General features: G+C 45.1%; 8 protein-coding genes and 1 non-coding gene across 9 annotated transcripts; 6 read left to right on the plus strand and 3 right to left on the minus strand.

Annotated features, from left to right (window-relative positions):
• Positions 1 to 7,836: 7,836 nt before the first annotated feature.
• On the minus strand, positions 7,837 to 8,304 carry E1B28_003644 (uncharacterized protein; the record flags this gene model as incomplete). The annotated part of the gene is made up of 2 exons (XM_043148072.1): positions 7,837 to 8,138; positions 8,193 to 8,304. 2 exons carry the CDS (start codon positions 8,302 to 8,304, stop codon positions 7,837 to 7,839), a joined length of 414 nt encoding a protein of 137 aa, XP_043012664.1.
• Positions 8,305 to 9,636: 1,332 nt separating this feature from the next.
• On the minus strand, positions 9,637 to 10,117 carry E1B28_003645 (uncharacterized protein; the record flags this gene model as incomplete). Its single annotated transcript, XM_043148073.1, has 3 exons — positions 9,637 to 9,890; positions 9,952 to 9,970; positions 10,022 to 10,117. 3 exons carry the CDS (start codon positions 10,115 to 10,117, stop codon positions 9,637 to 9,639), a joined length of 369 nt encoding a protein of 122 aa, XP_043012665.1.
• A 1,731-nt stretch (positions 10,118 to 11,848) lies between these two features.
• On the plus strand, positions 11,849 to 14,021 carry E1B28_003646 (uncharacterized protein; the record flags this gene model as incomplete). The annotated part of the gene is made up of 5 exons (XM_043148074.1): positions 11,849 to 11,941; positions 11,996 to 12,168; positions 12,227 to 13,595; positions 13,647 to 13,739; positions 13,800 to 14,021. The coding sequence occupies 5 exons, from the start codon at positions 11,849 to 11,851 to the stop codon at positions 14,019 to 14,021; spliced, it is 1,950 nt and encodes a 649-aa protein (XP_043012666.1).
• A 438-nt stretch (positions 14,022 to 14,459) lies between these two features.
• On the plus strand, positions 14,460 to 17,426 carry E1B28_003647 (uncharacterized protein; the record flags this gene model as incomplete). Its single annotated transcript, XM_043148075.1, has 12 exons — positions 14,460 to 14,586; positions 14,638 to 14,674; positions 14,727 to 15,421; positions 15,479 to 16,050; positions 16,108 to 16,337; positions 16,393 to 16,425; positions 16,480 to 16,501; positions 16,561 to 16,645; positions 16,710 to 16,856; positions 16,925 to 17,033; positions 17,090 to 17,192; positions 17,262 to 17,426. Exons 4-12 carry the CDS (start codon positions 15,961 to 15,963, stop codon positions 17,424 to 17,426), a joined length of 984 nt encoding a protein of 327 aa, XP_043012667.1. The 5' UTR covers positions 14,460 to 14,586; positions 14,638 to 14,674; positions 14,727 to 15,421; positions 15,479 to 15,960.
• A 1,228-nt stretch (positions 17,427 to 18,654) lies between these two features.
• E1B28_003648 (uncharacterized protein) lies at positions 18,655 to 19,268 on the plus strand (the record flags this gene model as incomplete). Its single annotated transcript, XM_043148076.1, has 4 exons — positions 18,655 to 18,803; positions 18,860 to 19,032; positions 19,086 to 19,146; positions 19,203 to 19,268. Exons 1-4 carry the CDS (start codon positions 18,666 to 18,668, stop codon positions 19,266 to 19,268), a joined length of 438 nt encoding a protein of 145 aa, XP_043012668.1. The 5' UTR covers positions 18,655 to 18,665.
• An 861-nt stretch (positions 19,269 to 20,129) lies between these two features.
• Positions 20,130 to 20,653, minus strand: E1B28_003649 (uncharacterized protein; the record flags this gene model as incomplete). Its single annotated transcript, XM_043148077.1, has 2 exons — positions 20,130 to 20,402; positions 20,516 to 20,653. The coding sequence occupies 2 exons, from the start codon at positions 20,651 to 20,653 to the stop codon at positions 20,130 to 20,132; spliced, it is 411 nt and encodes a 136-aa protein (XP_043012669.1).
• A 400-nt stretch (positions 20,654 to 21,053) lies between these two features.
• E1B28_003650 (uncharacterized protein) lies at positions 21,054 to 23,000 on the plus strand (the record flags this gene model as incomplete). The annotated part of the gene is made up of 10 exons (XM_043148078.1): positions 21,054 to 21,257; positions 21,332 to 21,635; positions 21,696 to 21,925; positions 21,985 to 22,017; positions 22,078 to 22,099; positions 22,155 to 22,239; positions 22,294 to 22,449; positions 22,510 to 22,600; positions 22,660 to 22,762; positions 22,839 to 23,000. Exons 2-10 carry the CDS (start codon positions 21,546 to 21,548, stop codon positions 22,998 to 23,000), a joined length of 972 nt encoding a protein of 323 aa, XP_043012670.1. The 5' UTR covers positions 21,054 to 21,257; positions 21,332 to 21,545.
• A 241-nt stretch (positions 23,001 to 23,241) lies between these two features.
• On the plus strand, positions 23,242 to 23,331 carry E1B28_003651. The gene has a single exon. It is a non-coding gene; the product is annotated as a tRNA-Glu (tRNA).
• Positions 23,332 to 26,593: 3,262 nt separating this feature from the next.
• Positions 26,594 to 27,032, plus strand: E1B28_003652 (uncharacterized protein; the record flags this gene model as incomplete). Its single annotated transcript, XM_043148079.1, has 4 exons — positions 26,594 to 26,663; positions 26,725 to 26,787; positions 26,853 to 26,934; positions 26,990 to 27,032. The coding sequence occupies 4 exons, from the start codon at positions 26,594 to 26,596 to the stop codon at positions 27,030 to 27,032; spliced, it is 258 nt and encodes an 85-aa protein (XP_043012671.1).
• Between the last annotated feature and the right edge of the window lie 398 nt (positions 27,033 to 27,430).

The following is a 27,430-nucleotide window of genomic DNA, read 5'->3' on the forward strand; positions in this document are numbered from 1 at the left end:
TGGTACGCCTTATATCACTCCTTCATATTTGTCTCGCTTTGGCCTATCGGCTATCACTCGATCATTTTTACCTTACGATTTACGCCTCTTCGGGCTCCATTCATTCCGAACTACTTACGATTTATGTCATTTTCGGTTTCCGTCTCGGAAAGGTTCTTGAGGGCAAGAACCTTAAGAGGGGGATACTGTTACATCCATGCTGGACCGATCCAGATCGACTGGTCAAAATCACTTACTCCACTTACCTTAATCTCCGTACTACCTATTAAAGCCTAGACTATCGGCTTGGGAGTCAGCGGTCCGAATACGGATCCGACTACTGGATCCGTCTCGGACCTTGTACATTTCTATCCTATATAAGATGTACGACTTAGTAGTTACATTCTTTAGAATTAAACTCGACTCTGGTTTCCCAGTGACCTGGTCTAAGGCAGCTCGACTCAGGAAGCCGTTGTCCAATAACTTTGGCTACTGTCAAGACTCTGTCATTCTCTTCGACCTCCTTCACTCTCCTCGTCGCTCCCCGACACGCTCCGATCAACTCCGTTTCTTCCCTCTCTTCATCTTAGATCATTCCTCTTTTAGTATATCCTTCCGTACATATCTTATATCTTATCTTATCGTTTCTCCCTTCAGTTCCATTCGGTTCCGAGTCATTCCGCACGTCCTTAACAAGTACTCCTAATCTTAGGGAAGGGGTCATCGGTATAGGAGTGCAACCCTTTCTACTAGATAGGTATATAAGGAGTACTTAGTGGTAGATAATTCCCTAGAATTTGATCTCCTTTGTCCTTTGTCCTCTGTTCTTTATCCTTGGTTCTCCTTTATCCTCTCCTATCCTTACCTTTCGCCTCTGCCCCATTCACTCTGTCGCTGTACGTCATGCAGGTTGCCCTTGTCAAGAGACTCACCATCTAATTGGGGTCCAGACTCGTCCTAGAGTCGGTTCTCTCATGTTGGAGTACAGGATGGGGTACGCATGAATTAGGTTACAGGTATGTGGTACACTACACTGGTGTATGTTGGGTACTGTCTATCATATGCTCTTGTTGTCATTGGAGTACTGGCTTGTGAGGATACAGTCCTCATCATAGGACACTCTCATTGCCGAAGGTCTACTCTTGTCATAGGAGTACAGCTCGTCATATGGTTCACCACACGGTTCATGGATATTCACAATACCGGACATCATCATTATTCATTCTCCTTGGTCACCAGCTTTTGTCATCCTCTATTGCCAATGGGCCTGTGTGATGGTCTGCCAGCATTAGTCTGGAGTATGATCACGTAGTAGGTTGGAGTACCAGGGTTTGGTACCCCTCAGAGTATGCCCTACATGGGTGTTGGGTTGTTTTAGGCATATGCTATCCTCAGCGTCAGGGCTTGAGGCCCGGCATATGCATAGGCAGTTCACCCTCCTGACAAAACTGCATTTGGGCACAAGCGTGCAAATGCGGCGAGGCGCTTAAACACTTGAACATGGCAAAGTGCTGAAGCCGCCGGTGACAAAAGCCTGGGAAAAGCGTACCATAACAGTATTGCTGCGACTGCACCACCACCTAACTGGACTTCATCATTGACCATGACCATCAAGAGTACTACTGGTTAGTCCCGAGTGTTCCATAGCTTTAGATTTGTTCCAGGCTGTTTGGTTACCTGGAGGTAACCAGTTCATCTGGTGTCTCTGCATGGTCAATGCCATCAAACTAGGATCAAGAACACGCAATATCGACGATCTTGGGGTATTCCGGAAATCTTCGCTGTAGGCAATAGTTTGGGACTTCAAGACTACAAGATATGGAGAACTGGTGATCGGTGAGGAGGCTGTAATGATATGAGGGTGAGTGGAAGCAGGGAGAAAATGAAATAACGGGTGGATGGTACTTCAGTAAATGCATGCATTTTGATTAATGATCTTAGGTCGTGATGTCACTTTTATCTTGAGACATCTTGAGATCTCTTGAGAATATCTCAAAGATCTCAATAAAAGTACACTCCCCATATTAAATAATACATGCTATTATCTCAAATTTTCTATCTCATTATCTCAAAAAAATAAGACCTCATTATCTCAAAGAATATATCTCACTGTCTTAAACATCTCATAAGTTTCAATCTTAAAGATATCATAAATCTCAATCTGAATGTCTGTGCCTCAATTTCTCAGTAACTGAGATTGCTAGTTGGTATACTAAGTGTCAGGAGGGTGAACTGCCTATGCATATGCTGGGCCTCAAGCCCTGACGCTGAGGATAGCATATGCCTAAAACAACCCAACACCCACGTAGGGCATACTCTGAGGGGTACCAAACCCTGGTACTCCAACCTACTATGTGATCATACTCCAGACTAATACTGTTGGACCATCCTACGGGCCTATCGGCAATAGAGGATGACAAGAGCTGGTGACCAAGGAGAATGAATAATAATGATGTCGGGTATTGTGAATATCCATGAACCGTGTGGTGAACCATACAATGAGCCGTACTCCTATGACAAGAGTAGACCTTCGGTGATGAGAGTGTCCTATGATGAGGACTGTATCCTCACAAGCCGGTACTCCAATGACAACGAGAGCATATGATAGACAGTACCCAACATACACCAGTGTAGTGTACCACATACCTGTAACCTAATCCATGCATACCCCATCCTGTATTCTAACACTAGAGAAGGGACTCTAGGGCGAGTCCGAATCCCAATTAGATGGTGAGTCCCCTGACAAGGGTGACCTGGACGGCGTAGAGCAACTGAGTGAATGGGAGAGGCGAAAGGTAAGGATAGGGAGGATAAAGGACCAAGGACCAAGGAAGACAAAGGACAAAGGAGATCAAATTCTAGGGAAATATCTACCACTAAGTACTCCTTATATACCTATCTAGTAGAAAGGGTTGTGTTCCTATACTGATGACCCCTTCTCTAAGATTAGGAGTACTCTCCTTTGAATTGACCTATTTCACATGATATCTCCCTTGATTGTATGCCGAGTCCAACCACAGTTGACCATATAGGAGGAAAAGTCGGCAGTAGGTACTACTCCTGGTTCATTTCATGACACTAAGCTAAGGTTGAACATAATAGTGGTGCTAGCAATTTTGATTGCATTACACCCACGTGTAGGCTGACGGTCATCTGTTACATGACTAAGTTAGGCTCTGTTCAGTAAAAAAAAAGCTGCAGCTTTTTTGCAGTTTTTTGATAGCTTTTTACTCACAGCTTTTTGTGACAACGAGTGACTATGTAGTGACTGACCATGTAACATACATTACCTAATACATTCTTTACATCTGCATGTCTATGCTGCGTCCTTGCAGATCCTCTGCATTCTGGTACTGCCCGCCTATCGCTATAGCTAAGAAAAAGAAAGGCACCATCAACAACAACAGTCATCTCAAGACTGTACCCGTGGACCAAGAGAAGAAGCTACGCACTATATGGACTGACAGTGATGTGGATACATTGCTGGCAGGACTCGTCAAACAGGTTGACAGAATTGGAGAAGGTGGGAATTTCAAGGTTGCAGTATTCAACAAGGTTGCCAAGGAGCTGAATCCACCTGATATCAGAGCAAATAAATGGGAAAAGGCTGTAAGGACAAGTATAGGACAGTACATGACAGTTCATTCAATTTTGACATTTCTATTCATTTGAGACTTTTCTCTTTACGTTCTAGATCAAATGTGACTGGGAAGAAGTCATTAAAATCAATCATAAGTCTGGCTGGCCACCCTGGGACCGAAAGAAAGGGGGCAGCATCACACCTGAATGTGAGCAAAACTGGCTTGAGTATGTGAAGGTCAATCTGAGGGCGGCGCATTTCTGGAACAAGGGCTATGAATACCAGCACCACTTCGATATTCTCATGCTGCTGAATACTACTCTTCCCAAACAGATGAATATATGTTGTATTGGCTGCTGGAAGACTCAAGCCCAGAACAAGGATGAGTTGGATGAGAGTGAGGTTGGGGTTGAGGTTGGGGTTGGAGGAGCTGGTCTGGTGGCCAGCAATGCAAATTCTCAGGAGGCTGGAGAGCAGGAATACTCTCAACCAACTGTATTGCAGAGGTTGGACAGTCCAGACTGGGACAATGAATTGATGGATAAGCAGTTTCATGCAGATAAAGAGGCAACATCCACTGTGAGTCTTCTATTCATATGACAGGTTGTATTGAATATTGTAACTTGTTCTCAGTTGTCCAGGAAATCGTCAACCACCACTGCTGCTACAGTTGTGTCCGAGTCTGCATCTACTGGCCGAAAATGCAGTGCTTCTGAAACACCACTTCCGAAGGAGAAGTCAGTGGACAAGCGTGTCAAACCACAAACACCTGTCACCCCAGGTCCCCGTCACCAGCATGTTCCAGCCTCATCTGATCACTGCACCAAAGCAGCTACTGCTCTCGCACAGATTGGTAGTGGCATTACCAAATTCAATCACCATGCTCTCACATTTTCAACTTGCCATGGGGGAACAATGCAAATAATACCCCAAGTCGCCTTGCAGGAGCTATCAAAGCTTTGGACAGTGAAAAGGTTTGGCTTCCCTTGGATCTCTGTCTCCAGTTACAGGACTTGTTTGAGAAGGACAAAGCTGCAGTTGCTGCTCCAACGAACCTGGATTCTCCGTAAACTTAACATTACCATCCCACAGTACTATGATTTGCTTTCAGATACTATGTTAACCATTCCTCCATTTGATCTCTATCTTCCATCATATCCATAGTTACTATTCACCGCATTCTGCCAGTTCTATTAAATAGCTATCCCACATATTCTGTGCAATAGCATCCCATCATTGAAGTGATCTTTCAAACTCCTCATCTGATACAACCATAGAGGTTGTCAAGTCACCACTGGTCTCCCTTTCAGCAGTAGGGTCATAGAACTCCTCAATTGAATCTTGAATGGCTGAAAGTGACTTGACCAGATCATATTCCATTGTAAGATTGTGAATTGCCATTAACGCTAGTGGAATCCGAACTTGGACCCCATTGAATATCGAATGGGATGAAGCAGAACTCCCCATTTTGCCTTTAGGACTCCGAAAAAAAATTCGCATGTCGAAGATTAAAAAGTTCTTCCCAATTCATGGGTCTGAAAGCCTCTTAGAAATATAGCCACATGTAAAACAGAAACATACCGCAGACTACCCCTCTGCCACTCATTCAGATGATACCGTACACCACGTAAGGCACCATAAGATAATCACATATTCCAAATCCTGCATCTGCTAAGTAGTACTTGCTGTCTGGAATGTAGAGATCAGTTAGTTGGGACTGAGCATACATTGTAGCATCTGCTGAAGCCCCGTCATAGCCAGTAACTCCATACTGAAATTGCATATCAAATCAACAACAGATCAAGGAGTTTTGTGATAATTGCCCCTTTTGATCTCATGCCAGATCCCACTCTTCTTTTGAAGGCCAACAACAGATATGTGTCCCGTCCATTGCACCAATAGCATCCTTGAAGAATGGAAATAGCTTGGGGTTGTTCTGAATATATGAAGGGGTTGGTGCATTGGCATCTGGCAAGCAGACATATCAGTTATAGAAATCTGGCTCTGTAAATGCATCAAGCACTTCATTGAAGTATCTAGTTTTCATGTTAGTGCCACTATAGTGTATCAATATTTACCACTTAACTGCAATATGGTTCCAGTTGCCCGCTGAAATCGTTTACCAACATGGCAAACAGATAGCCCAGTTGTACATGTATAGAGAAAAATGCCAAGTTTCTCCTCTAGACTGACATGTTGGGAGTCATCAATTCCTAGCCAGCATAACTCTGAGAGGAGTATATTGAAAATATGCTTCCACACCCCAAGCTCATGAGCTATTCTATCCTCATGCCCCTCCCAAAGTTCCTCAATCCAGGCTTGTCCACTAAGTGCAGAGGTGTGATATGGCTGAATGACAGCAGCGAAAGCAATATGATAGAGAGCAGCTGCATAGCCAGCTAGTTGAAATAGATGTCCAGCAAGAAGGACAAGCAGGGACTGATGGTACTGCACTGGGGAACATTGAAGAGGCATTGATCGATCAATGACAGCTGTTTCGATGATGCATGTACAAAAAAGACAATCAATATTTATTCATGTTTGTACTACTACTGTCACCCCGAGGTCGCCGCATATCACGCCGTGACTACATCAAAAAGCTATCAAAAGGCTGTTGAAATGCTATCTAAAAAGCTACCGCCAAACGCTATCAAAAAGCTGCAAAAAAAAAGCTGCAGCTTTTTTTTACTGAACAGGGCCTTAAACTACTATAAGGGTGAAGGGCCTACAGGCGGGTGTAACACAATCAAAATTGCTAGCATCACTATTATGTTCAACCTTAGCTTAGAATACCAACTAGCAATCTCGGTTACTGAGAAATTGAGACATAGACATTCAGCTTGAGATTTATGATATCTTTGAGATTGAAACTTATGAGATGTTTAAGACAGTGAGATATATTCTTTGAGATGATGAGATCTTATTTTTTTGAGATAATGACTATAGAAAATTTGAGATAATAGCATGTATTATTTAATATGGGGAATGTACTTTTATTGAGATCTTTGAGATATTCTCAGGAGATCTCAAGATGTCTCGAGATGAGAGCGATGTCGCGACATAAGATCATTAATCAAAATGCATGCAACGGCAGGCTACTTCCAGCTTTCAAGGTATGTTCCACTTCGCTTCTCTTGACCTTCAATGCTAAGGTCTGCTCTCTGTAGAGTCAGTCACAGACCACAATATTGTCCAATTGCTTACATATTTTGGGAATCTACTCTCCCTATATATTACTAATTACTGGTATAGTATCATTGGTGTGGAAATAATATCTGTATGCAGTGTATTATTTTGCGCTTTTTTAGCATTTTTTGCCTAGGGGGGTCAGCTGTCACTTCTAAGGTCCAAAAATTGGTAGGCAGGCCTTTACATATATCCAGAACATTCCCCCAAATTCCCTGTGATTCAATATTTGATTTGCCTTCTTTATTGAATATCTATTATTTCCAATATTTGGGCATAAAATATCTTGGTTTATATTGTCACAGGGAAACATCCTATCATCAATCTGATTATGGATTTGGATTCTGCACCCAAAAACACATACTACCACCCATCTCACCCATTTCTATCACCTACCTTACTCAGACAGTGCTGGATTGGTCAGAAATTGAATCACACCACGGTATCAATTCTGGGAGGGGTAGGAGAGCTCAGCTAACCTCATAGTCAAATTCAGAGGGTCAGTAAACCCTAGAAACCATCCCAGGATTACACAAAATGGATTAGTTTTCATTGAAATAAATAGATATTATTTCCGATATTTTGGAATAAATTTTATTTATTTATAGTGCAGTAGGGAGACATCCTATCATCAAGCTGATTGGAAATTCGAGTTCAGCACCCAAAAATACATAGTTCTACCCACCTCCAATATTTTTATCATCAACCATGCTTATACAGTGCTGAAATGGTTCAAATTCTTGCCAAACAATGATATCAATTCAGGGAGTGGGGGGAAATTTTTACTAAGGCCAGAATCGGATTCAGAGGGTCAAATAACCCTAGAAAACATCCCAGATGAACCTGGATTGAATCAGTTCTCATTAAAATACATGATATACACTGTTTTGCAACACAGTAAAAGCACTATCTCTTCAAGGAGTGACGGAAACAATTAGATAAGCTCAAAATCGAATTCAGGGGGTAGAAAAACCCCCAAAATCACCCCAGAATCATCTAAATTGACCAGAAACTGATGAAATACAAGTGTCGTTACGATACAAATCTGTCAATTTCTTCACCCAAAAATGCCTCCCGCTCCTGACTTCCACTCATCCCGAAACATGCGCACAGACCTCGACCTCAATCCTCATTCCCGGTAACGCCAGCTTCGCAACACCCACCACCGTCAAAAGAGGTTGATGATCCGGCATCCACATCTTCAAGTATCTAGTTATTACTGCCAACCCTTCCTTGCTGAGATCTGCCATGTAGATCTTCACGCTGTAGACCTGCGGCCAGCCTTTTCCTCCAGCGTGTTTGAGTGCGAGATCGACGTTGGAAAAGGCGGAGTCGATCTCATCCGGGTAGGATATTCCTTCCTGAAGTGAGCCGGTGGTGGGATCCCAACCGCCTGTAGAAACGCGTAAATTTGTGGGCCGAATGGAGGAGGAAAAGAAGGACGAACCTTGACCCGAAATTTCGATACGATCACCGATACGGACAGCCTGATTGAACCAAAATTGTTGGCGTGTAGTCTCCCCGAAACCTGGATAGGAGAAGTATTCAAGATGTGACATGGTCAGAAGACGAACGAAGACGTTGAATAAGCTGATGGGTTTGGAAACGGCCTTGAAGGTGATTATATATGAGGATCACATTTGCGAATAATATAACTTCAAAAAGAACAGTTACTCTAGTTTTTACTGATCAATGAATAGTTCACCCTTGTACGAAGTTATGTGAGAGATCAATATTTCTCAATATAGCGAAGTACACTTTCCTTCGGATCCGATGTTTCATCATTCGTCGATATGTCCATAATCATCTTATCATCTACCGCTTATTGAAAGCCCTTCGGACCCTCCGGCCGAAGGAAAGAGGGACGAGAGAAAGCTAGTATATGATTCACGTAGATAGTTCAATAACCCTTCCTCCCTCCTTGTTGCCCTAGGATTCTGGCATCCACATCGTTTCCAAACACGTCTGAACATCTTGAACTGTAGTTCTGAGACCCACGCGTACCACAATAATAGTTGGAGCAATTCCCTAGGAGTAATTCGATAAAAGGGTGACCTCCGGCCAGAAAATTAGAGCCTACCACCACTTGAATTAAGGAGTAAGCCACTACTGTTTTACCAGCAGTTTGTGCGAGTGTGGGTAAGAGGATCAAAGTAATGGAGTACATCATTCCCGATTCTATTCTGGGGTTAAAACAATGGTTTTTAAAGATTGAGTAGTGTACGAATCGGAATCATTATAGGTAATTAAGAACTCACATAATGATCACAATAGAATAATACATACTTTGAACATTCCTGCCTAGAATTCCTCGCACTTGTCTCTGAATCAGAAAGATCTTTCCCGCTTCGAGTGTTGGTGAGGCTGAGTAAGTTAAGGAAGGAAGGGGGTATCTATGTAGGTACTAACCAATCATGACCGTCAAGGATATATTAAACACTAGCTCTATTACAACGAACGCAGAGAAGAGATCCCTCCCGCTGCGTTCGTACGGTATAAATATTGGGGATGTTTCACCAGGCATGAACTTTTCCGCGGTGGTTATTATGGAAATGCCAACCGCTACTAGAGGTGTTGAGAATCAGGGGTGGAGCCTCACGGAGAGTCCTTACCGCAACCAGCGATACATACGATTGCTGGGATAATCGCTATGATCAGACGCCGACCCCAAATACAGTAGCAGCGTAAGATCTACGAGGTACAGTATCAGCGGAGTGACTCGTTAACCAGGGCAACGTACCAAAATTGAATCAGCGAAAAGGCTATAAAGAGAATGTGACAAATGAAGTCAAATTGCGAGAAGTTTAGATTGTAAGAAAACTCGCCTTGATAGCAGACAAACACAAAAGAAAGCACGGCTGAAAGGGAGGTAAACGTGTAAGCAAGTAAACTTAATTGCGAATTTGAGCTCTGATAAGTTCATGTTCCACGCACGTGGTTGGAGGAAAGGGATGGGAAGTGGAGTTCAGAACACCATCTTTGAGGTTTTGAAAGCCCGAGATTATGACACTAGTGATATTTAGAGCGAGGCCAGCAGTAGCGGAAAGGAAGAGGGCTGTCATCATAATGATGTAAAGAACATGGTTTGGTGTCTTCCGTTTCCTCAACAGATTGAGGCAGATACCATAGAGAACGGCGTATACACCTAACATGAGCAGTAAGTCAATGTGATTAGAGAAATGGAAGTTGAAGCTTGAAGACTTCACCGTAAAGGAAACCGGGAATCTACCGAGAATCTTTGAAAACTGATGGAAGGTGGCACTCGAGGTTACTTACTAGGATCTCCATCACAGGCCGGATCACCAATGAAACCCTGTAGTCCTCGAGTAAGGCTGCAACCTGAGCTTCGTCCGGGTGCCTGGCAAGGATCATTTGAGGGACAAATTGTTTGTGTTGAGGTATTCAGAAATTATCAAAGGCCGTTCTTATAGTTTGGACTCGTATTTCCCGGGCAGTGGAGTGTTTGCGGGTAACCCGAGGAACATATACAGCCGATATGTATTCACGACCTTGTCGGACACACTGATTCAAATGGATTTTCATCTTGACGGTCCCAAAATGCAGTGTTAGCTATGGGAAAGCAGTAACCTCATGCTGAGTCAATCAATTCACGCACAGGTTGCGAGTGCTAGCTCCTAAATTCAAAATAAATGGACCATTTGCTTCTCAACCAGGCGATGAGAATTAAGGTTCACGAACCCTGTGCTGCGCTTTCACCAATACTGTTGCTTTCCCATTTCGAACCGACATCCCCGCAAGTCGTGACTTTTATCGCGGACGTTTGATAACTTGACCTGGTCTTCATCGCAGTCAAGCTTCAGTCAACGAATAGCAGTCGAGAATCTAAGCTAAACAAACACTCGCCTGGAATTAATGCGTCGAGAAAAAAACAGTGATGGTTCTCAGTTCAGACCCAACGAACACCATGCTCCATCGATGAATCGAGCTCGGAACTCTGAAAGGAGAATGCGAGAACGGTCTCATGCAGATGATTGTTCAGACCGAGAGCTACCTGCAGCAGACCCTCTAGCATCGCATGCAGTGAATGCACCGTTGTCAATAGCGAGTATCCCATCCGTGAAAGAAATTCAAATTCGACCGGAACGCGTACACGCCCACCCACGGCTCATACAACCGGTTTTGACTCCAATACCAGACGGGAGCAGTCTCATGTAGAGAATCGCTCCGATCGAGAGTTACGCGTAGCAAACCCTCATACGTTGCACGAAGCAAACATTAACACCTATTCCCCACCCTCCTAGATATCGTCTTCGCGTTGTGCGCTTGTCCTATTCCGAGTCTAACCTTGAGAAAACTGCTTCTACACGGCAGCTCGTCGCTTGCGGTGATCGTTCCACGTTCAAACCTGAATTTCAATCATTGGAAATGAGTATAGAATTAGATAGAGACGATTGAATACGCACGTGTACTACCCCAAATCTTCCATCCAAATTCAATATGTCAATCCCAAGTTCCATCCGACCTGTTATTGAGCAAAAGATGGAGAAGAAAGAGGGAGGAACGATGAAGGATGATGACAATTGAGAGAGAACGTGACACGGAGTAACAGTCATAGAGTTATGGCACTTATAATCCGCCTCCGCCCGTCCCGGACCGCAAAGCACTTTTGAGCACAGCCACTCCATCCCTCTTGTTACGCGACACCATTACTTCTCGCGTCTTTCACGCATTCGCCCTCCAGTATCACTAGCATCCCGATGACATTATTCTTGCAGAAGCTCACCTGGTTGCATCTTGAGCGTCTATCCGACCGTTCAATCTGATGTCGATCACCAACTGTTCACACCCTTCTGATATCTATTGATGGAAGACACACCATACTACCCCGTCCGGTCCTCTTACTATTGCGCCATATACAGGCTGGCATGAAGAGAGGATCTCTTTCTGACGGAGCGAAAGAATTCCAAGGAGTTTGCCGTGCCGGGTACCATCTCATGTACACCGTGCTCGTCAGCGTAATTCGAAGTTCAACTTGACAACGAACAACATGAGATCATGCTCAACATGTCCTCGTGACACAGAAGCTGTTGGAGTATTTAAACCCCAACTTCACGATCCCACGGTGTTTCGTATCTGCTACTCATGAATGCCTATTTTTCGCCCCTGCCCCGCTTACAATTTGAAGTTGAAGACATGAATGGGAGAAGTGAACTGGCTGAATCGTTCGGTCTTTCCGTATGTTTGATATCCTTATTGGATTTTTGAGATCCAACTACATCTTTACATCAGCAGGTACCTGGCACAAACTACCCGGTGCCCAAATCCTCCCGGTATCCAGAACACGGTTTTGGCAATTCCAGGGTTCCTTTCGAAATACTATCCCATATATTCGATTCATTACCTCTAGAACCGTCTACCTTTTCCCTTCAATCAATACCGTGGACTCTCTCTCGTGTTTGCAGGTGGGTCTTTCCACTCCCCGCGTGGAAGTGGGTTCCGATTTCCAATTTTGGTGGTTAGGTTTTGGCGCACCGTTGCATTTGGGACACCTTCCCTATGGACCTCAATCTACATCGACACCGAAGAGCTCACTTTTCGGGCGAACGAAGAATCCATCCAAATGTTATGTGCTGTCATCGATAACTCCAAGAATCGGCCGCTCGACGTTACGTTTCGGATAAAGGCTGATCCATTTCCATTCAACCCCCCGAGTCGACAGCAAATCCTCTTCGACATGGTACGATCTCAACGGCATCGCTGGCGCTCACTCACCTTGTACTTACCCCTTGCTCTAACCCCCCAATGGACACAACTATCACCGATATTTGAACTCCCCAGCTCCAGTAAACCGCCAGTTTGGGAATACGAAATGCTCGAATCTATCCAGATATCTGGTACGAACAGGTGCCCAGATTACCTTTGGCTTCTAGCTCTTCATTGTGCTCCGGCCTTGAAAAGAGCAACCCTTTCTTCAATTGACCGACTCTCTCAAGTGACATCCCGTCCCGTAGTACCGTGGAATCAGCTTCTCCATCTCGATATTTCATCCCTACATGCAAAACATATCCCAGAATTCGAACTTCTCTTGCTTCTATCGCAGTGTACTTCCATACAAACGCTCGTCGTGAGAAACACTCGAGTGGATTCATCCACATTTACTGGAGCTCTAAGCTTCAGTCCTATCCCTCTACAAATCCCAAGTCTTCATACCCTCGAGATTCATATCCCTCCCGGACACCACGATCTTTTCGCAAGGACTTACACTGACCAGTGGTTGACATCCCGGTTGGTGTTGCCTGAGCTACAAACGCTCATCCTCCGTAACGTACGTTGGGACATGGATAGTGACCTCTCCTGGGTGGTGGATGTGCTTAAAAAGTCCGAATGCACGTTACGGACACTTTCGATCGCGGGAATTGACTTGGCGGATGTGACAATCGGGAGGTTGTTACGCTCTCGCGGGGTGAGAAAGGTGACGGAATTGACGTTGGAGGGACATCCAGGCGGGTATTTGTTCAATTGTATCACGGGTGACCAGAGATTGCTTCCTGATTTGGAAGTGTTGCGTGTCTGTATGGCTCATACAGACAGAGGGGGACAGAGGGTGATATTAGCTCCTCCTATTCGAAGTATACTCAACCTGGTACAGTCGAGGAAACGGGGTTTGAAGGTTGTGAATCTGGAGTTGTTTTGGCATGCGCATGATAATGGGGTGGCCCAGAGACTTCGAGAGTTGGGGAATGTGAGTGTACGACGACTCGAATATAAATTCGAGACACCAAGTTTACTACGGGACGAGATGTGGACCGTTCGTCAGCTTGGAGGAATATTCCAGAAAATTCTGGTTCTCTCGCACCCTTTGTGGAATCACAGGGTTATGCTGTTCGACGTATGTTGGGTCAACTCGTTTGCCTGACCTCTGAAACTTACTTTTGCTTAGAACATGCCCGCCATTGGCCATCTGTTGAATGAGCTCGAACGCCTCTTACAGTCCATTGTCTTAACGGACTTCACGGATGCAGAACTGACGTGTGTAAGTCAAGTCATATCACGCCTTTTTGACCCACCTGACCTGCTTTCTTGGCCGCCCCAGGTTGAAGAAGTTCATTGTACCCTGCAGAATCTTGCTTCGAGCAGGATAACCCTCCCTCGAGATGTTGAATGCAAGATATCAGACCTGGCTAAGAGTCTTTTGGAGAGATTTCCTCGCCCTTCCGGTGAAAACCGGGTGGTCGGGAGAGAAAATGAAAAGCAACGCCGAGGTTTGCTCACTTTCCTCCAGAAAAGATGGCGAGCGGCCATTTGTAGCCGATAAACTATTGCCGAAAATTTCGAGGTAGTTACTTCAGTGGTTACGATTGTAGTTTGAATTGATACGTACATTCTGGAGCGAGAGATTCCAAAAAATGAGGCTCAGGTTCCTATCAACGAGTCGAGGACTTGAAGTGGGCATGCTGAGGTGAAAATGGGTAACGCCGAGGCGAAGCCCATCGAAATATCGAAATTGATTGTGTTCACCCAGGAACCAAAAGATTTGAGGTGGAACATTTACCGGTTTGTATGGAGATTGAACGACTTGTATCGAATTTGGTACCCTCGTTATCAAGACGTATTTAGTCACGAAAGCGAAAGCTGTTGAACCGGTAGCATGGGAGACGAGAAAGACCCACAGAGCGTCAAATGCCGCATAGATATGACACGTGGCGCACTGGTTCGTTTATCCAGTCACACGTATCATGGTCACGTCACACTTTTCTGCTTTCCTATATCATCTCGTTCCCGATGGTGACTGTTACACACAGCTCACAGCGTATACACCGTCACTGGATAAGCATGGATACGCTATATCTCGTAGCAGTAGATGTGATATCGTGGGATTGGTGTGCTTGCCGGTATTTCTGTTAGTTTTATCGGCTGACGATATGACATAGAAACGATGGTATGACAAAGGCAATCTTGCAGGCTGCTGTATGTTTCGATTGAATCTCGTCGGTGCTTATGTCTGATCAGTACCATCTAGATGGGTAGGAGCGGTCGAGTCAGTGATTGGTAGATGGTTCCTGAGGCGTGTAAACTTGGAGTTTGGGTCCATTTCGATACTTCCCGTGTTCCTTCCTTCAATCAGCTATGCGACTCGCTCTCCATCGAAAACTTGAATTCAAGATGTGGCAGGGCGAGAGGAGTTATCAACTTTGTCAGTCCAGCTTGGTGACCAACAGTTCACGTTCAACAAGATTGAATGTTCTCGGACGTGAGTGCCTGTGCTGCCTTGATGATGAGGCGATGGACTAACTCTCAGACTATATAAACCTGCTCCATGTTGTCGACCGTACCAATGCATTTCCTTACGAACACTCATCGTGAGGCGTGGTCGAATCAACGGTTTCATTTCCACTTCCACTTTGAACTCCCTTCAGATCGACAACCTTCATACCCTAGAGCTCGAGTCGTCTGACACGAGCATGACCACGCTCTGAAGAGGAACCCGAACTTACGGGGCGAGGTCTTGGGAGTACGTCAATTGGGAGGGATACTCAAATCCACCTTGGTTCTCTCCCACTTCATGTGGAACGGAACGGCTCATCTTGAGGTATATTAGGTCTAACTTAGATTGGAGTACCTAGAACATGCCCATTGCCCGCCATTAGCCACATTTTGGATGAGCTCGAGCGTCTTCTCCAGCACGTTGTTTTAACGGATCCGGAGTTGATGTGGGTGAGTCAAAGTGATATGATGCTGTGTCCAGTCCTGACCGAGTACCTGAATGAACAGGTCGGAGAAGCGCACTATGTCCTACTTATTCTCACTTCCGGCGGCATCACCTTCCCGCGAGACAGAGAGTTTGAGATTACTGCGAGAGCTAAAGGACTTCTCGCAAGGTTTACTCGCCCTTCTGTTGAAAGACGACTCGTAAGTCGTTGACAGTGAGCGTGACGAGGAACACTGCAATTTGTTTGGCCCCTTCCGAGAGGATGGCGAGCGGTAATGAAAAGGCGCTGAATAGTCTTGTGGCAATATATTTACCTCGTTTCTGGCTCCAAACTTCTTTTAACTTATCACGGGGGCAATCACAAGAGCTTCAACATCACTGATGATATCAGCCATAATAAATGGTGCGCCCATGAACTTCTTTCTGACTTGAGAAGGAAAGACGTCTCGCATGTTGGATAGCCTCCGAGAAAATGATTGACATGGATTATGGTTCTATGTAAAAAGGCCATTGCAAGTACAAACCTCCTTTTCTCCCTTCTCAAATGGCACCTACACCATTACTTCGCGACTCGAAAAGCGGCGAAACTCACGTCTTCCTTGTATGGGTGGTGAGTTCTTTCATCATAACAGCCGTGAGTGTCTCTTTCTCTCTGACTCGATATCAGTTCCCACTGACGTTGGAGTTACAGTTCCATTTCATACTATATGGCCTATACATCCCCCTCTTCCGCACCTCGCTTATCCTAATGCGAAAACGACCACCATCCCGGGCACAGACGTTCCACAAAATAGCACTGATAGTCTTATTCACTTTGGCATCGGCTGCCGTGCCACTGGGTCTAGCGTTTGATATCCACCGCGCCGCCCTGGCGTTTTACAGCGACCCGAACCCCTATTACAGGACTCAGATCGATATACAGTACGTGTATATCTCCGTCTCCATTGATCGGCGGTTCATTTCGTCAAATGCGCAGGATTGCTCGATACGTTATCATTTACATCATGATGTACGTCAATCAATTAGCTTGATTTCTTTCTGCAATGCTGAATTTGTGGTCTAGGTTGTTCATCGACAGTATCTTGGTACGTCCGAGCTCGTCTTACCCCGCATTCCTACTAGATTGACGAAAGAAGAACCCCAGATTTTCCGCTGTTTCGTCATCTTCGGGTATCGAAAGAAAAAATATGCGCTTGCAGTAGTCATCGGTTTGGTCTTCATTTTTAACAGTACGCCATCTCTAATTATCCCCTTGCCCGGTACGAGTATTCATGCGTGTTTGACACCCCCTAGTGCTCGGAACGGTTTTCTCAATCTGGACAGAAATTGAGTTCCGACGAAGGCCCGCTTTCTCACATTTCGTGAATATCCCACAATACCTCGCTAACGGATTCTTGGGGATCCTCGCATTGATTAATTTTGTACTTACGACCCTCCTTGGTGCGCATTTTCCACCACGGGGTCATTCCACGAATTGACACTCGTGTTCTTTGACCAACTGATGTTAGCTACGCGAATTTGGTGGTTATTACGGAAGAATCGGGAGATACAAAGCATGCGGGGGAATGAACCTTCAAGCAGCTATATGAAAGGGCTCAGTACTGTTGTTGCTATTTTGTAAGCCGTTTAGCATTTCCTTCTAGGGTATTATCATTGAAACTGAACCCTTGAAGGTTGGAATCGGGTATCATTTATCTGGTGATGTACGTCGTATTCATAGTCGGGAACCTCGCAAAAGATTCCTTTGATTTGGGATCGATGATGATTCAAATTGGCGTACGTTCAGTTTTCTTAACAAAACTTGAAGTAGCATGTCAGATGCTCACCGCTCTTTGTTCATGCTAGGGTATTACCCCAACACTCATCTTCGTTCGTGTCAATATGAACGGCAGGCCATCAGAATTCGAGGAGGCCGATGAGGATGGTAGTCATAGACTTCAGACTCAGTCGACTTTTACTAGTCGATCCGTAAGGTCGTTGTCGGAGATTCAGACAGGGTACGCGCTATGATAAATGCTAGTATGAGAGGCTGAAGGTTTCGCACATGAGACGAGTAGCCCCACGAGTGAGTAGAGCTTCGTACTCATATAAGCGACCTTCAAATCCGTACGCCACGGTCTCGAGGTGAAGACGAGCGCGGTCGATATCGAGAAGCGGGGCGGTGCTGCGCATGGAGGGTTAAGAGATGCTCTCATCGAGTGGAATACCATCCGGAGATTCCTCGCAAACTTGTAAAAAAGGAATTTTGTCGTGTTGGAGTGTCCTGTCCAATTGTTCATTAATATTGTAATCCAATCAAGCAGGCAATTGTCAACTCATCCGTCGTTGAGCTTGATGACCAGTCGCTTGGAGACTGGAGGCTTTCTAAATTCAGGACTATTAATTTCCAAAATCCACCTGTCCAGTGGGTGGTGACACCGCCAGTGAAAGCGGACTTTAGTTATACCCGTTAGAAAGACGGTTATTCAACGAGTCCGACGGAGATGGAGCTTTCTGTTGGTATAAATTCACCTTTGACGTATTTCGAGTGGCATCGACAATATTCCTGCGTTCAATTTTGGAAGTTACCTCTCCCTCGTTGGGTGTGCGCCACATTTTGTATGCAGCATTTCATCCATGGGAACTCAAGAGTCTTTCCATAGTACACCGCCGCTCGCGTTGCCTTCTATTCGGTCTAGGTTGATCATCTCTTATGTTATTACCACGACAGTTTTGAGCTACTAGCCTGGGCCACATCGCCACAGCCGAATTTGTGGTGTTCTTTAGCCTGGACATACCGACGAGTCTGCGTGGGAAATAATTCTACGACAAATTCCCCTTTGTCATTTGAACCGAAGTCAAACGAGTATTCTTCAATACACTCGAAGAGTTACGGAGAGTGGCTGACGCCGGCGGCCCAATGAGGAACTGTAAGTCGAAACTGGAGTAATCCCAACAGAAGTGCTATCCCGAACCCATCGGACGTATTTGAAGAACTTATCAATTGGATGACCGGTGCAATCACACTTCCGGTCCTCTTCAGAACGCTTGGCACTGTATTGCCCTGCCATGTTATTGCCCGGAAGAGTAAGAGATTATTGAAATCTTACTGGTCACAATCACATAGAACGCATTCGCATCTCCCGCTGTTTTTTTTTTCTTAATTACAAAGTTAGCCGTTATTATCAAGACTCGATATTTGTAAGCCTCGACATTGGCTATAAAAAGTTCCCTACATCCTCCTCTCCAACTCATCGCACTCACTTTCAAATGACTCTCACAACCGGAACTTTCTTCATCTTCTCCCCTCGCGGCGAGCTCATTGCTCGTCACGAAAATGAAGACAAATCACTCGATCCCAAACCTGTTGTCAAGCATGTGAAGCCCATCCGGCCTGACTATGCATTGGTCAGTCATCAGCTTTCTTAGACAATTAATGTTGCTCATTGCCTTTTCCCATATAGTGGGATGCCACACATCTTATAGGTGGCAAACCCAATGTATACCAACTGTCCAATAGGAAAGCCGACACCGGTCCATCTGACAAGTTGGTCTGGGCCTTCTTGAAGGACGATGATCCACACCGCGAGACATGGATTATTGAACCTGCTCGTGGAGACCATCCTAACGGATACAGGTATGTAGATGGGTTTTTTTGGGCCTTCAAACCGATTAACTTATTTCACCCAGGATCTTCACATTTGACAAGAAGTCGCGATGGGTCATCCCCGAAGGCGATAAAGATGGTCAGGTGAGTTTTATCATGTTTTCCATGTTTTCCATTTCATTTGCTTACGTCCGGTGCAGATTCAATGTCAACCTTTGGGTACTGATCAACAAGATGTGTTCCTATTTTTTCACGTCAAGGACTGAAACATAGGGTATTACGCATGAGCTTGAAACTTTTTGAATAAATAAATGTAGTATGTAGTACGAGTACTAGTTCTGAGAAATTGATGTCCAATTCGCCGTTCAGTGAACTTTCGTGTAAATCAAAATCAATAACAAACATACATTCCTGCTCAGTCTAGTCTTTTACTCCATCGTTTTTCAACCCTTTCTAATGCAAGTCAATTGATTTAATGAAACATGTGGACGGCATCAATTACTTTTCAATCCACAGTTCCCCCACGGTCTCTACATAATGCCCCAAGAAAGATATCAGCTGATTTGAGTTCTTCTCGTTACTGCTCTTCGCACTGATTGTCCTAGGACGATAAAACTTGTACTCCTGGGTTACACCCCCTTCGCACTGTCGTACTTGTACCTGCCATTGTCAGGACCCCAAAAGAAATCTTCATTTCGGGTCAGACTCGACTCTATATTCAACTCCAGACTCGCCCGCAACCTACCCCTAGCCACCTCTTTTGTTGACATGAGAGTTTTCTCTTCATCATATCATAACACTCTTTCATCGTCATCACAATCAGCTGCTATATTAACTAGCGACTTGCGGACTTGCGCAGGGCTCCCATCGTCCTGAACATTCCCACAAATCTTCCCTTCCCTTCTCGCTTGAAATCAGCCTTTGTTTCCCAGGCTCCCGTCCGAACCTCTGCTGTCTTCCAATGGACACTAAGAATCCCTGTCGAACAAAAGGGGCCTCTTCCAAAAAGTCGTTCACGTATTTGGATCCATCAACATCATCATCCGCCGAACGGATCTCTCTGCCGAAGAAAGATCTTCCACAGCTCGCACTCGGTCAAGACGATGCAATCTCCAGCACACTCATAATCATTTCGAGTACGATCCTGGTTTTGGCCGAGTATGAGAGGTTGAAAGTTTCGTACATGAGACGAGTAGCCCCGCGAGTGAGGAGAGCTTTGTACTCGTATAAGCGACCTTCGAATCTGTACGCCACAGTCCCTGGATGAAGACGAGTTGAGGTCGATATGAAGAAGCGGGGGTGGTGCTGCGCATGGAGGGTAAGAGGTAGGATTCGTCGCAGAGATGAAAGGTTCGGTTGCTCGCATCGAGTGAAATACCATCTGGAGATTCCTCGTAAACCTATAACGGATGTTGGTCGCGTTATCAATTGTCTTTGAGCAAGTAAAAAACACGACGAACAACAAAAAGCTCTGAAAAAGAAAGAGAAAAAAAAAAAGAAACGGTATACGCACGTAATCCAAATACGCCTCGCCACGCTCAGGCTTCTGACATTCACGCTCAATAATTTCCCGGACGCACAGGACACACCGATAGATCCGTTCTTCTACGTCCCAGATCGGCACAAGCCCTTCTCTCTCTTTCTTCAGCATTGTCGACAATTTAAGAGGCAGCCTTCGAGCACAGGTCAATCTCAGACTCCGAGAGAGATTCCACGAGCTTGTGAAGATCCGTTTCCCCAAGAACTTCAGCGGTCTCGCCTACAAGCTGTTACCCTTTCTCAGTAAAGACACGAAGAGCACCACGCAGCTGGTTGGATTCCCGTTCAAGAACTTTGATTGTCTGACAGTCGAGTGAGAAATAGAAGGAACAAAGTTAGTGAACTGAGAACTTAATATGCTTCTGGGATACTATGATCCCTTTAAGAAGGACGTTATCGTGGCTCATGATGGAAAGGATGCGAAGAGAAAAGTGTACGCGTGCCCGGTGAGTCACGTAGCACATGGTAAACATGTGACCGTGTAAGCCATATTCGGAACCGAGTCAGTGGAGTCCGCCTGCTCTTCCATGACCCAATCAAGCGGGCTATCCATCATTTGCCTCATCGTTGAGCTTGAAGACTGAATATTGATGGCCAGTTGTCGCAGGTTTTCCAAATTCAGGACCATTCGTTTCCAAATGCCACCTGTCCGGCGGGTGTTGACCAACACCGATGAAAGGTGGTATCCTTCAACGAATGGTTTTGCTTCTCGAACTGTAAGTTGATTTATCTCATTTCTGGCTCAACATTCCGTTACACTTACTATGAGAAACAACACTTTTTTTACTAGAACAACTCCAAATCACTGATACAGTGCCCCAACCATAATACACGATGATATATCACGAAATTCAACTATAGAGGCACCATGAATTCTGTCTGATTTGAGGAGGAAAGGCGGTTTACATGGTGAATAGCCTCCCGCGAACATCTGATTGACAAGTGTTGCTGTTTTAAAAGTCGTCGCACTATTGGAAACCCTACATCCTAGTCTTCCTCCCCAAATGGCACCTACAGTAACCCTCCGAGGTTCGCAAAACGGCGAGACTCACATCTTCATCGTACGGGTAGTGAGCTCTTTCATCATAACAGCCGTCAGTATATCTCTCTCTCCGACTCGAATAGCAAGTTCCCCGCTGACGATTGTCCCACAGTTCCACTTCCTACTATATGGCCTTTACATCCCTCTCTTCCGCACCTCGCTTAACCTGATGAAAAAGCGACCATCATCCCGCGCACAAATGTTCCACAAAATAGCACTGATAGTTTTATTCACCTTGGCATCGGTTGCCGTACCGCTGGGTCTGACGTTTGATATCTACCACGTCGCCGTTGCGTATTACAGCAATCCAAACCCGTATTACAAGACTCAGATTGATATACAGTATGTGCGACGTATGTTTCTTCTCCCCCGGGATCTGACTCATTTTGTCGAACTGATAGGATTGCACGATACGTTATCATCTACGTCATGATGTAAGTATCTCACCGTGGACTTTGATTCTTTTTTCTAAAATGCCCAAATTATTGGTGTAGGTTGTTCATTGACAGTATCTTGGTACGTCCCCACACATCAATCCTATCATGACTCCTAGCCTCACGAAGAACCCTAGATATTCCGCTGTTTCGTCATCTTTGGGTATCAAAAGAACAAATACGCTCTTTCAGTTCTCATCGGCCTAGTCTTCATCTTCAATAGTAAGTAACGTTAATTCCCTTTTAACCCCCATTCACGACTGTTTGAAATCTTAGTGCTCGGCATGATTTTCTCAATTTGGACAGAAATCGAATTCTGGAGAAGGATAGGAACTCCTGCTTTCTCACATTTCGTGAATATCCCACAATACCTCGCGAATGGTTTCCTGGGACTTCTTGCATTGATTAATTTCATACTTACGACCCTTCTTGGTGCGTCATTCCTAAGTTATCTTGAGAGGCCCGTGGTTTTGACCAGCTGTATGGTGTTAGCTACGCGAATTTGGTGGCTATTGCGGAAGAACCGGGACATACGGTATACAAAGAGCCCTATGAAAGGGCTCAGTACCATCGTTGCCATTCTGTAAGTCTCCTTCAGACTTCTTACCAAGGAGTGATATCGTTGACGGTGAACCCTTGAAGGCTTGAGTCGGGTTTGATTTACCTACTCATGTATGTCGTATTTATCATCGGGAACCTCGTCAAGAATTCCTTTGATTTGGGATCTATGATGATTCAAATCGGGGTAAGCTTCGGGTTTTCTTCAAATAACCCGAGTAGAACGACTAATGCTTACCATTTTGTCCCCCACTTTGCGTTAGGGAATTACCCCGACACTCATCTTCGTTCGCGCCAATATGAATGGAAGGTCGACAGATCCCGAAGAAGACCGTGAGGATGGTAGTCATAGACTCCAGACTCAGTCAAATTTTAGTAGTCGATCCGGAAGGTCGTTTTTAGAGGGTACTAGCTATAATAAATAGGTCGAGCCTATCTATTTTAGAACGGAAACATGAACATGACCTTGACGTCGGACCTGGAATTTTCAAGACTTAGAGAGAAATCTTATTGTCGCTTTCCTCACCCCACTTTGAATAGTGCCCTCTGATACAAACTTCCCGCTCAATCCTATCTTACTCAGTACTTTTCATTAGGAGATATTGTAGCAGCGCGCAAAGAATTTGTTTCAAGATTAAGGATTAAAAATAAATATCTCCTGCCATGTCCGTTATGGTGTAGTGGCTAACATTATCGCCTCTCATCTCTGCCCTTGGTCGTACGCGATAGCCCAGGGTTCGATTCCCTGTAACGGAATCTATTTTATGTAATTGCACAAGTTCTACTGCATCGTTCCAAAATCTGTTGCTTTTTGCTTTTGTGATACGTACTTAATTTAAGTCCATACCCTTTTTGGCTTCGTATTCATGATATATTGTACGGTCATTTTCATTTCGGCAAGTTGATAGAGGAATTGACCCGACAACTACTGACTTTGTCCGCTACCTTGGTGATCCATCGTGGGGAAGCCATGCAAAACGACACTTCAAGTAGATTTCAGGGTGGTATGCGTGCTTATTCAGTCACCGGACATATGGGGTTGACTTGCTCTGACAACGGCTATCTTTTGCTAGGTTTTTTTGACGTTTTTGATCGTCCCCGTCGGAGGGTAAACCTGAGGAGTAGCATTATCTTGATTATCGATGGCTGACGCAATATGATAAGTTCAAAGCGATCACTCCGGTTGATGGGTTCAGCTCTATTTCGATTACATAGAGACGATCGGAGATTACTGCAATTTCCGTCGGTGTAGACCATGGTAACTATTATTTACTTCGAAGGAGCCAGCTCAATATCGTGCATACGTATCCCGGAGATAGCTGCCCTAGCCACACAACTACAGATGGAGGAATATGAGTGAACACTGAACGTTATCGGGCAATGATTTGGCGTCTCTCCTGAGAAGTCATTTTCATAATGTACTATGCCATCTTCCTTGGAGTATGTACGGCACGGAGGGTCAGAATCATGTGCTACTATCATCGGTTATGGCTTTATAACCGGGTAGGTGTTTATAAATTTGATTTTTTTCTTGTCCCGCTCGGTTTTCTTGTGCTACAACACTCGGGATCGAAAGACTTACCTATAAACTACTAATCTATGCATTAACTTTGAGGGAACATGGAGGGAAGCTCTTTTCGGCAGAGGATGAAGACATCAAAATTACTGATTTAAGGCCAAATTTGGGTACAACAATCGCCGGATTTAAGTTTTTCACTCGGGATGGTGCTAAAAACTCTTGGGATATGTTCGTATACTAATTATCGAGTTATATGTCAATTTATAGTGCATAAGAACAATTTGCGGCCGCACAGTTCTCGATTTTTTACGACTTCCATTTCGCGTGACATCTGCCGCAATCCCCTCCATGCGGAGTTTGAATCTGCCAAGCTATGTCTTGTTTGTCCGACAAAATATCCAAAACGCGCAAGCAGTGCGTTGACCACGCGAGATTTGCCGATGTGTTGCCGGGATGACGTTGCTGTGACGTTCCGTGACTGATGGGCTATGGGTTGTTATAAACACCTACATTTTTCGAGTCGTCGTTGCGGCACAACTCTCGAACCATAACCAACTCAAAATCACCACTTTTTTCTGTCAAGTCATTCAGGTTACATACATATCAGCTCACATACGGAAGCCGAACGTCAATAGTTCACGGGAACAAGTTCTCCGAGGTAGGTTTATAAAAATTTATAAACACTTGCCCGATGATAGTAGTTGTCGAGGACGTTGACAGAGAGTGGGACATGTGGCGACATTTTGAAATTGAGTTGCTCCTTTGAGGTTATCGGCCTCGGAGTGCGTAAGGAGGTAAGTGGATAGCAATGACGATGGTCAAGAGGTAAGAAACGTGTAAGGCTCGGCCGTGGTGGTTGTATATACCAAGAGAATACCGTCTGTCAGTGTCAAAGCTGAGAGGAAGTGCCTTGTTCGCATTCTGAAGCACCAATCCGAACGTACGGATTTCATATTCTTTGCGAAGGCTCCCTCTAAAAGTATATTTCAATCCTGGCCTTATCAAGGAAGTCTCTCCTCACCGAAAAGCAACTGACACTAATCTTTTTTGCTAGGGTTACTTACAAACACGATATTCAGGAATCAGCGCCTTTTGGCCCGACCATTGATCCAGATCTTTGATACCCGTGACTATCGCGGATTTGCGCTAAACGATGGGCTCGAGTAAAGGAATACGAGTTGCGACGCTCAAGATTTGCGCCCGCGCAAATCTATCTCGGCCGTGGTGGCGCATGGCCTCGCCTCTCAGTGTTACGCCCACAACCACCCACAAATCTCATTGTTACGCCAAATTACGTGCAAAGGAGGCCAAAGCTACTTAGTATGGCCCTGCACTGATCATTGCGTCAGCGTTGGGAAAGGTCTAGATACTTTCCTCCTAGTACGGCCCTGACTGCAAGCCCACGGACGATACTCCACGTACGATTCTGCGGGAAGATCAAAGGTGAAGGCGGCATCCATTGCTTCTTCTGTCCCAGTGGCCATCGAATGACAGGTGTTTCGCTTCAGGTCCTTATCATGCCACTCCAGCACCCCGCTTCTTTTCGATCGGGGCTCATCATTTTTGATGACCTCTTGGCTCGTACTCGGAGACCGCGAAGAACGCAACACCGATAGAGAGCTTATAAATCAACGTATTATGGGCGCGTGGATGATACGTACGCGTATCGAGTCTCTCCTTCTCAATATTTCTCCACCAATGACGCAACCGTTCCCAGCCGCTCCTCTCATAAAACGAGCTAAGAGTAGTTCAGACTCTTGTTAAGTCGCCTCGAATTTCGACCTCCAACATGTTGTGCCAATGTAAATTAAATTGTACCTAGACAATGGCGGATTTACCGTCCTACTTGTCCGTAGAGATTTGAGTTCCGGACCCAGAGTTACACAAAGGAGTCCCCGAACCTGGGTCTCGGGCAATTCAAGTTGCTGTGTAAGCGAATGAAACAAAACTCAAATTATATGTAGAATTCGTTTTTCCAGCCTATCAAACACCTAAAGCCCAACACATGGCTTCCTTTCTGCTCGTACTCGTACGAACGGAACTCATGGTTTGTGAAAGAAACCACTAGATGGACTTCAATACCTTCAACGGCACGCTGATTATGACCACGTTGTGGCACACGACCCAGCATCCTGCCCTCACCCGGGCCGTCTAGATCGCGAGACGCCTCTCGTACGAGGGCGAGGCGAGCAGAAATCACTCAATCCTCAACTTTTAAGCATCCAACCAAACTCGCGCGCGCATAAGCGACAATCGCTTACGATTTCCGTCAGTTCCGTGCCCATTTGCAGTTCCTCCTTACCTGTCCAATGCCTTTTCCACTTCCCTTCCGTTCGGACCGTAACCCAGTGCTCTCGGACTACAGTGACGTCCGTCTGATATCATCCTCACTTGTTTTCATTGGACACACGTATAAAAGGACCTTCTCCACCCCTTGAACTCTTCAGAAACTCACTTCTTATAACTTGTGCTTAACCTTTACTTGACAACTTAACAACGATGACCAACGAATACAGTCGTGCTTCATTCAACCGAGCATTCGACAGGAAACTTCTTGTTGATACCTTTGGTGCGTACGATACCTCCGTCGGCCTTGAGTCCGAATGAACTGAAACACGTGTTTTTTCCAGCGCCCACTAGCACTGTCCAACAAAGACGTGGCATTTACCACCCTACAGAAGCTCGGGAAGATGGTACGCTTTTTAGCTTTCTCGACGATACATCAATATCAATCTGATGGCTCCATTCTCATTTCCAGCCATCATCATTGCCTCTGGGTCGAGATCAAGAGGATCTGACAGAATGAGCAGGAAACGCCATCACCTCAGTATCATTGAAACGTAAGCTCCATTCTGTTTAGAACGTAAATCTCATACTTACTACAAACTCGAATAGACACGCCGATATAACCGAGGTCGGATCTTCCATATTTTCGTGATTGCTTCGGGGCAAAGGAAAAGGAAGATCAATGATGATGACGATGGAATTATACCTTGCATTGATATCCTGATGCTTCTGCCGACTTCTATCAATATTTATTGAAGGGTTCTCGGTCTTTGAACTAGGACACTCTGGAGGCCGAGAGGGAAGAGACGGACTTGATTGGTAACCATGGAGGATGCACTAAAAGTAGTATGCTTGTATCTATTCGGAGAAAACTGTATCAATTCATCACGGGGATCACGGTTGTACAATTCAATGAGCACGCGTTGCTTTTACTAGCTTTGGTTCGAAGTTGGAATATTGCCCTTCGTCTAAACTATCGAGGTGAATGCAGCTAATAAGTGGAGGGTATCGTATAAGGCGGGGAAAAAACACACCATGAGTCCCAAGATT

This window comes from Marasmius oreades, chromosome 2 (genome assembly GCF_018924745.1).
Source record: "Marasmius oreades isolate 03SP1 chromosome 2, whole genome shotgun sequence".
Lineage (NCBI taxonomy): Eukaryota > Fungi > Basidiomycota > Agaricomycetes > Agaricales > Marasmiaceae > Marasmius > Marasmius oreades.